At 39.5% G+C, this 9713-nt stretch overlaps 2 protein-coding genes across 2 annotated transcripts in view; one reads left to right on the top strand and one right to left on the bottom strand.

Moving 5' to 3' along the window:
- The first annotated feature begins 228 nt into the window (after positions 1-228).
- LOC111338786 (serine/threonine-protein kinase DCLK1) lies at positions 229-6307 on the top strand. Its single transcript, XM_022945314.2, has 2 exons — positions 229-2545; positions 4607-6307. Exons 1-2 carry the CDS (start codon positions 770-772, stop codon positions 5156-5158), a joined length of 2328 nt encoding a protein of 775 aa, XP_022801049.2. The 5' UTR covers positions 229-769; the 3' UTR covers positions 5159-6307.
- Positions 6308-6897: 590 nt separating this feature from the next.
- LOC111338775 (polycystin-1) overlaps positions 6898-9713 on the bottom strand; it is a 32040-nt gene continuing 29224 nt past the window's right edge. The window contains exon 19 of the mRNA XM_088739929.1: positions 6898-9110. Coding sequence (XP_088596055.1) covers positions 7675-9110 — 1436 coding nt within the window. The 3' untranslated portion in view covers positions 6898-7674. The remainder of the gene's footprint in view (positions 9111-9713) is intronic.

Here is a 9713-nt window from a genome sequence, read left to right as displayed (position 1 = left end):
AAAACTATATTTTCCTTGGCTAAAATCCACAAATCAAACTGTTTTCAATTAACGCTCAGATTTTTGGTAACTTGTCACGTAAACATCAGCTTTGACGGACAAATTGCGTGATCAATTAATTATGTGCATTAAATACGCCGAAAGTTAATCCGTCCTTTTTATAACCAAAAGTTAAAGACACGAACAGATTTTTGTTTTAGTGTGTACTTAGTTACTTTTCAACGTTCCTTTGAGGGTAATTTGGTTAACAAAAGGTATAAGTGGAAGGTTGTTTGAATAGATACTAGAAGAGCCGATAAGCGAAACAATTTGTTGCGTAGCAACTTAAACAACAACACCACACGCGCGCTGTTAATGAATGCACGCTTGTGATGTCAAAACGTATGGATTTTAACATGCCTAGCGATGGGTTAACACTTCGTTCCGAACACGGTTCGCTTTGCTTTGCGCTTTACATCTTCTGTGTACAACGTCGTAGTTTTTCTTTGAGTGGAAGCTTTGGAATCCTGAAAGTGTGGATTTTTCATCGCGCGAACCCGTCCCTGATAGCTCAAACAACTGTTCGTTCGTTCTTCCGGCGATCTGACATTGTGTAATTTTCTCTGAGTGCCGGGGACGGTTCCCTGTCTTGTCGATTCGTCGCGATGCTAGAGTCATCCAAAAGGATTTATATCAAAGCGGAAGAGAGGTGAAGTCTTCTCCGACAACACAGGAACAATTGAAGTTTGTTTTGAGCGAAAACAGAAACTGTGAACCAAACCGATCAAAGATGGCGGCCACGAAAGTAAATTTTCCCGTACGATCTGATCACGAAAGTGGTCAAACATCCAAGAAAGTTACTTTCTTTATCAACGGGGATCGTAACTTTAAGGGCCAAGTGATGGTCATTACTCCAAGGCGATTTCGTAATGTGGACATGCTTTTGAATGAGCTGTGTCGTCTGACGCACTTCAGAGACTTGCCCCTGGGAGTCCGATATCTATTTTCCCTCGAGAGTGGCACCAGGGTTGACACATTGGATCAGTTAATTGACGGCAAAGCTTACGTGTGCTCTTCACACTCCAGCCTGAAGAAGGTATCATACGGAGGGAAGCCTGCGATCGCCCTTTGGAGCTCAAAACAACACATCGATTTCCCAGATATCCAACGAATGCCTCACAACGAGTCGAAACGCCGGCCTGTTGATGTTGCGCCGGTAAGAGGTGCCGAACCTTCGAGAAGACGGGGTTTCTCCGACCCTAGATCAAATCCAGAAGACAACGATCGGTTAATAATCAAACCTAAAACAGTTCAGGTGATTAGAAATGGGTCGCAGAAACCCCGTCCGGTAGTAACAGCTCTGTTAAACAAAAGAACAGCGCAGAATCTAGAGCAAGTTTTGGACGAGGTAAGCAATTCGCTTAGAAACGCCGGTGGTCTTAGCCCACCGCGGAAACTGTACTCAATATCGGGTCACCAGATTCGCGATGTGCTTGAGTTATTTCGAGACGAAAACAATATATTTATAGCCGTTGGAAGCGAGAAATTTAGCCGTGAGGACATCACGGATATCATGGAAGATTTTGAACAGAGGAACTCGAAAAAAGAAATGGCTAAACGAAAACAGTCGAGAATTGGTAACGATGGAATGTCGCAATCAAAACAAAAAAATACCAAAGAACACGAGCAGCTGAAACCTATCGGTAAATCTGTTAACAAACCCGAGGAAAACAAGCTGCCAAAGCTTCCAGACATACATAAAAAAAATAAACCAAGGCCTGAGAACATTAACAGAACGCACGTGCAAGGAAACTCAAACCCGAAACGAGTTCATCTCGCTAAAAATACTTATGAAAGAACTCCGGAGAAAAAGCCTACGAACTCTGTAAAGTTGCCCCAAATCGGGAACGCTAATTTAGTTTCGAATTCAGAGAAGGAGAATGTAAAAAACTGGGACTTATCTCGACAGAATAACGAAGAAAGTGACCGAGTTAACGAATCGATTGAACCATTCGACGTGCGCGAAGTAGACACGACTAAATCCAGTAGAAAAGTGTCCGTGAGTAAAAAACGCAACAATGATAAAATTGACAGAAAAACCTCAAGGGATGATGGTGGAATTACATCAGAAGAGGAGGCAAAATATGGTACTGTCACAGACAAAACTGTAGAAGATGTTTACGACATGGGCAAGAAAATCGGAGACGGGAATTTTGCTGATGTACGCGTTTGCAGCCATAAGATAACCAAGAAAGACTTTGCGTTAAAAATCGTCGACAAGGCGAAAATTCGAGGGAAAGAACAAATGATTCGGGACGAAATAGACATCATGAGAAAATGTAATCACCCGAACATTGTACGAATGTACGAGGATTACGACTCGACCAGGCATATTTATCTGGTTATGGAATTGATAAAGGGTGGTGATCTCTTCGATGCAATTTCTTCGTCAGTCAAGTTTACCGAAACTGTTACCAAAAATTACGTCAAAGACATCGCGAAGGCACTGGCTTATTTACACAAAAGAAAGATCGTACACAGAGACTTGAAGCCTGAAAACTTGCTGGTAGGTAATAAATCCATTATTATTGATTAACGCTGAACTGCGGACTGTGTGAATGCATCCATGGACTAATTTTCACTAATTTCAATGCTAAATTGTTGAAGACTTAAAAACATTTAGCGTCTTAATATTTCTATTGTGTTGTTGAATACAAAGAAAGGAAAACTCACCGCGGCTACGCTTTGAAATCAAACAATAGCGACGCCTTTGTTTTATTAAAAATACCCCGCTTTTGTTTGACCAAATTTTAACAACTAATATAGTTCAGTGATGGAAACCATGGCAACTTAATGCCTCCAGCGATCTGGCGCGATTTTCTCCAAAATGCTGCGGCATCGATCGGTAATTTAAGTCAATCTGATCCAGTTAGAATAAGTTTCAAGCATGAGTAACTTACCGGCGGAAATTAGGGAACAATTTCATATTCAAAGAACAAAGGAACCTCGTGACCTTGTCGTGACTCCCGTGAAGGGTCTTCGGTGGTAAGTGTTTATAAGAAAGTAGAAGAAATTTTCACTCATTGATGCGTGTCCAGACGTGCATTTTTCTGGGTTTCGTATATTTTTCCTCCGCGTAGGTTAATGGTTAGGTAAATGAGCAATTGCTAAATTTAACAATTATCCGGCGTAAGTGACCTAAACCAACACGTACTCGCGAGAAGTCACGCGCGAAAGCCTTAGTGTTGTAACATAGACACTTTTTTGGGCGTTCTTGCGCATCTTCGAGTTCTCATTTTGGCTTTCTGAGCTTGACTCGCGGAAAATGTTATACGAAACATTTCCTCTCTGAAATAGACAGTATTTATTTATGAGGTTAATAGGGTTCCTATTTTCCGTTTTATGCCGTGAATTAGTTAGCGACGGAGGAGGCTGACGAAATGCGTTATTTTTTTTCTTCTGCAAAAATGCTTCTCGACTGGAAATTTTGTTCTACCCATTGTTGCTCGGTAGGAGTTTTAGAAACAACTAGAGGGAGAAAAACACGCGTATTGTGCTTTAAATTTTCCACTCGTTATACTCACATGTAAATTGTATTTTGTTTTGGGAAAGGTGATTTTATCATTTATCATTTATTCCTGCTATTCACACATTGAAAGAAAAAAATACACAAGAGCAGCCAATGCCGGGAGCTTAAATGGCCTAAGGTCAGCAAAAGACGTGAAGAATTTACAAGAGTAGAAGAAAGCTTTAACTAAAATAATTACAATACAATTAATCCAAGAAAGAAAAGGTCAGTCAGAAAACTTACAATTGAGATACTTGGTAACTAGTCTAAATATTTAAACGACTAATAACAAATTCCTATAAAGCACACTAAGAAATATTTAACAATTATTCTACGAGCGCGCGTTGGATTTGAGATGATAGATAGCCAACGAGGCGCGTAGCGCCTCGTTGGCTATATAATCATCTCGTCTCCAAAAAGCGCGAGTGGAATAATTGTTTTATTAAAAAAACGCCCCCAAGATATTAGACAAATCTTCTCGGCTTTATTTTGTAAGAAGGAACCGGATGTTACAATGTACAGATATTAGATTATGGTATATTGGCTCATATACCATAATGGCTTTGCCAATAAAAAGTCTTGAATTGCATTATCCAATGATCCAGTTTTTAATAAAAACAAATACACCTAATATAGTCCCGCAAGGTATGCAGATTATGCGTAGGCTAATTAACTACTCAGAGAAAAATACAGTCTTAAGTTCTTTTTATAGTTGCTTACTGTGAGATTATTGCGCACAGATAACGGAATATCATTCCAAATAATAGGAGCTTGCCAAGTGATAGCAAATTGATATTTATGACAGGTTTTCTTTCCTTTTAAAGTAAGTGGTACTTTCTGATATAGTTTCCCGATCAATTGGAGAAACTCCTTAATGTTATTTAAGACATGGGAGAAAAAAGCAGTCATGTTTTCTTTCGCAGCCGTTCTTGGGGATGTCACGCAATACACTCCTTCTTGGGAGAACATTGCGTGACATCCTCAAAGGGAAATAGGAGTGGGAGAAAGAAATCTTGTAGAAGTGATGCCTTCTAATTTGTAATCTTGACCTTATTCTAGGTCCACAAAAAGCCCAGTGGTGAAGCAATTCTCAAGCTGGCTGATTTCGGTTTAGCCATGGTGGTGAAATCACCGATATTCACAGTTTGTGGGACTCCCACATATGTAGCACCCGAAATCCTGGAAGAGACTGGGTACGGGCTCAAGGTCGACATGTGGGCAGCGGGTGTCATCACTTACATCATGCTCTGTGGATTCCCGCCATTTCGCAGCGCCAAGAAAGACCAGGATGAACTATTCGATCTGATCATGGAAGGGGACTACGAATTCCTGTCACCCTACTGGGATAAAGTCTCCAGCGAAGCTAAAGACTTGATTTCCAAACTCCTTGTGGTGAACCATAACCAGCGTTACAGCGCCGAGGAAGTGTTAGCTCACCCGTGGGTGGGAGGTAGTACAGACGTCTCCCTCAGTAGGGAGTATCTTGGTCAGAATCCCGCCGCGAAGAGGAGGTTTAAAACTGCTGCACTGGCCGTCACAGGAGTGAAAAGATTTGAAAAGTTGACAGAGCAGTTCCAGCGTCAGCGAGGGGAGAAGATCATTATCACCTAACAAGTTAGAAGAATGAATTGACCAGACAGTAGCAAATTAGTTGAACTAATTTGCTACTGTCTGGTCAATTTATTTTCGGAGCTTGTTTTTAAGGTATATGTGAGAGAAGAGGTAGATCCAATCGGCTTTAAGTAAGACGCACTGAAGCTAACGAAACAAACAAAACGCAACATGTGCAGTTAGTACTGTTCATTTGTAACTTGTGCACAAGATCAACCCTTTCTCCTGAATTTGTTCGTGTAACTTTATCTTTGTCCGCGGGAGAAATAAACAGTTTTTCAGTACCCTAATGAGTCTAGTCATAGTGCGAGGTACTTGAAACATCCGAATTAAATTCTTAAATCTAACGTTTTGATAATTCGGTTTGTTATACATTGAATATTTTCATTGTTATTAGACACTTCTTACTTCGTTCTTACTAAGAAATCTGTTTGCTAGTAGTTACGTCGAGGTGTTTTCTACTTTAATGAAGCAAACCACAGCTCAGTTTGATCAGTTTGATCGAGGCATCGTTAGTTGTTAGATATAGTAGCTAAGGAAAGAAAATTACTTATCAATCATACAATCCACAGATAATAGTTAATCGATAATCAATATTCGATCTTGATAATTATCGTATTCATAATTTTTTGTATACCAGCGCATCAATCGCATCAATTCTAGTATTTAAACCTTTCTAGATCTTTTCATGAAGAAAATGTTGCGCAAATATTTTCATATACTAAGCAACTTGCTAAGCAATTTGATTTCGCGAATAGTAATATATTTAAAATGTGTAAGTGATCCTCTCTCAATGTTATAGATGAGTTTTTCCACGATATCTAATATGATTTTCTGTATTCCTCTATTTGAAGAAAGTAAATCTGCCTTTGTTACTCACCGGCAAATTTTGCATCTTTATAGGAATACGATATCTATTTTCAGAAACTTTCAAAATTAGCGAAGAATTTTTGTGAAAAAAAAGTTTAAATCACTATTTGAATATCCTGATTTTTGAAATTTATACCATAAGCATATCAGAATTTTAAATCTTAGGTACGTGTATCTATAGTGAGAACAGATTGCAATGATTTTTACAGCTATTGGGACATGATGATTGAAGTAATATTGGATGATAGTCGTGCAAATTAAAATTTATTTATCATTTAATTTTGGAGAGTGCTTTTTAAAACCCCTTTTACCCAAACATTCTCCATGCTGTTCTTTATACATTTTCCTTTGGCACTGGCAAAGAGATTATGGTTAAAACTCAGCAGGAGATTGCGAAAATGTTTTAGGGCCTTTGTTTGATAATTTCAAGCGAAAGCTTAAACGGGGACCGAGTCAATTGAACTTTGCCTAGACAGGAAAACTCTCGCCGCTTGTGATTTGAAACAGAAAGTCTTCTTTCGTTGAAATGTCAGACGTTTCATTGTTGGAAATCATGTAAAGCAATGTTGTTGGAGTTACGCTGTAGCAAGTAAAGCAATACGTTTGGTCACACTAGATCCCTCGTGAAGGAGAATTGGACGGGAGCGCATTAATAAAAGTATGAACTTTTCTCCTATGCTTTTATCGTTGTTCCAACACAACCCTGCAATCTCATCCATGATAGTTTAGTTCCCAGCTACGTTTGATAAATAATATCTGAGGCAGGTCTCAGGAAATAACCTGTCTTGGGGCAAACACGATTTTCCTGCAGGTCGTTATGCAATTACTTTGCAATATAATATTTTGTCAGAAATTCATCCCTTGAAACAAACCCTTGAAATGAACTTTATTCTCAAAATTAGTTTCTTTACCTCTCACGAAGGTTATTTCAGTTGTTTACACATGTATTACATTTTGATGCTATAGAAAGAGTTTCGCAAAAGCAGACAGTGAAGCAACCGTAGAGAGAAGTTGCTTATTTTCCTCTTAAAATGACTTCAAATCTTGCCACAAGGTTTTTTTTTGCCTATTTAGCTTTCAAATCAGACTACAGTCTGAATACATCTAAAAAAAAAAACTCTAGCCCCCGTTAAGGAATTTTCCTCTCATCATTGGTCGGCAACTAGTAAATTGCAATGAGTTTATTTACATATCTTTTGTCAATGTCTTATTTTGTGGTACGAAATTGTCTATGATTAAGATTAACCTCTGACTTTGAACCTTTTAATCTGTATGGATATTGATTTTTTAAATTTAGAGCCACATTGTTAATAAGTCTTGACTTAATGTATAGACCACTTTCATAAATGGCTGCTGGATTAATATTCTTTTGTTTGAATTGAAATTAGCCCTACTGGCCTCGTTTTCCAGTACAAAATTCAAAATAATACATTATCTCAAGCGAGGCCAGAAGGGCTAATTTAAATTTAAACAAAAGAATATTTATACGGCAGCCATTTATGAAAGTGGTCTATTCTTTGCTTAATAAAGTATCTTATCTTAACTGCGTTTAAAATAACAAACGACGTGGGAACGGAGTCGAGTTAAAAATCCTACGCCTTCAGAGTAACCTCCATAACGCGCACGTTCAATCTCAAGTGTTGGACTTAAGAGTAAGTTTCCAGTTTGATATCAGGAATTAAATTAGTCACTTCTCCGTCGTTTCTGAGAAAATCTTCATCATTGCCATCAAAATGTACCGTTTGAATGAGCGAGACCAGTCGATCGACCTTGTCTTTCAGCTGCGCAGCTTTATCGACCCTTTTCCTCTTCTTATACAATGGCTGCTGTGGATGTCCGTCGGCAAATACCCGATTTTTGAAAATCGATCGGGACCTTAGTCCTAGCCAGTTCATAAAATGTTCCGTCATGAAGTCGATGATTTCATACTCGTTAGACTGAAGGTCGTTGTTACGTTTTACTCTCTTGAAGTTCTCAACGATAATCGAAAGGAACATGTTTACGAGGATGAAGACTACGCCTATACTGTAAAAGAAGAACATCATGGGGCCTAGTACCCTGTTGGCTTTTTCCAGAGTGACGTAACTAAACTTGCCGAGCATAACACTGATAAGGGTCTCCACCGTGGTGACAAAAGTGTGGAATTTGTACAGCTCGTGCGAAAATACCAAATAACACAGGTGAGAAAATCCGACAAAAACCAGTCCAAAGATGATTCCAAAGTGAAGGAGTTCCTTCGCTGCGCATTTTAGAGTGGACCCGAGAAGGGACATGCGGCGGTTAAACCGGAAAAGCCGAAGAAACTTCACGGATATCATGAATACAACGAATGCATAGACATAACCGAATAACTGATCGACGAGAGCAAGATGGTGGAAGTTGACAAACTCATTGGGGTTCTCTCGAAAAGCCTTTTTCGTGAATTTGTCCAACGCAAATCTAATGAAGTACAGGGCGATACTTGTCCATGATAGACTTAGGAGAGCTATCTCAACCCAGGTCCAAAACGCCGTGAGGTATTCTTTCAAATTCGTCTTTAGAAGCCTCTTGAACTCACGGTAGGTGAAGACAATGGTGAAGACAACGAAGGAAACTTCACAGATCAAGACAAAGAGCAGGAAATTTCCAACGTAGCGGTCTATGCGTGTTGATAACAACTGAATAAAGGGAACTACACCACCAGCGGCCGTGAACTCCAATAGCAAGTTTGCCACGCAGTAGAGATTGCTGTATCCATTGTAGACAGTGAACTCGACGAATACGGCGCGCGTGTATTTGTCGACCCAATTGTTTGATTTCAAGTCTCTTATCACGGTCTCAGCGCCATCTATTGCTGACCCAAAGTCTGTCTTATACCCTCCTCCTCGATAGAGTGCAAGATGACCGAGGAAAGGTCGGGTTTTCAGTTCAGTTGCACCCCTGTAGCGCCATGCGCTGTATTCTGGATGAGAAGAGGCAGTTTGATTGGTCAGTTTCCAACCGGGCGCATACTGAGATGTTTGATCCTCAGAGTCCCATGAGTACTTGTCATCACAAGCATCTGACATGTGAACATTAAAAGCACTTGCAACCTCGCACGTTCCTGGAAATGATTGGAAACAAAATCATGAACTCCTATTCTCCAATTTTAGCTGCTTTGAGTAGCACTAACGTGAATGGTCTACTGTCAACTTTGAACTGCAAGGGTAGGAGACGTAGGATAAACAGATCAAACGAACGCAAAATTGCATCAGTAACCAATTATAGGCACGGAGTTAAACGCGCGCACTAAAAACTGAGAACCCTTTTCAAAGAAAAGGAGATAGTTTCCTAGTTATATGAATAAAGCCAGCGAATAATTACAGTTCATCGATTGTTTTTGGTGATTTTTCTTTTAAATCGCCTTCAGTCGAATAAAGATCTTTTCACGATAATAAAGTGATAGTTGATCGTATTATTATCCAATTGTGCTTCGTGAGTACAAATAACGCTCGAGACGAGTACAAATATCACGCGATATTTGTACTCCAGTAATGTTCGCGAAATTCGCCCGCAGTGAAATGACAATTTCGCGTCTTGGATAATAAATCTCTTACTGGACGTTTTGTTGTGTAATATCGCTGAGTATTTTTACGGGTTGTTTGTATTTTGACTCGCCCTACGGGCTCGTCAAAATACGGCACAACCGTACAAATACTCAGCGATA

This window comes from Stylophora pistillata, chromosome 12 (assembly GCF_964205215.1).
Source record: "Stylophora pistillata chromosome 12, jaStyPist1.2, whole genome shotgun sequence".
Classification (NCBI taxonomy): domain Eukaryota; kingdom Metazoa; phylum Cnidaria; class Anthozoa; order Scleractinia; family Pocilloporidae; genus Stylophora; species Stylophora pistillata.
The sequence above is the reverse complement of the archived record's forward strand: the minus strand, read 5'-3'. Positions and strand labels throughout refer to the sequence as shown.

Coding starts and splice junctions, on each gene's coding strand:
- LOC111338786 (XM_022945314.2), top strand. CDS start 770: ATGGCGGCCACGAAAGTAAATTTTCCCGTACGATCTGATCACGAAAGT. Junction 2,546..4,606: donor TGAAGCCTGAAAACTTGCTG/GTAGGTAATAAA, acceptor ACCTTATTCTAG/GTCCACAAAAAGCCCAGTGG.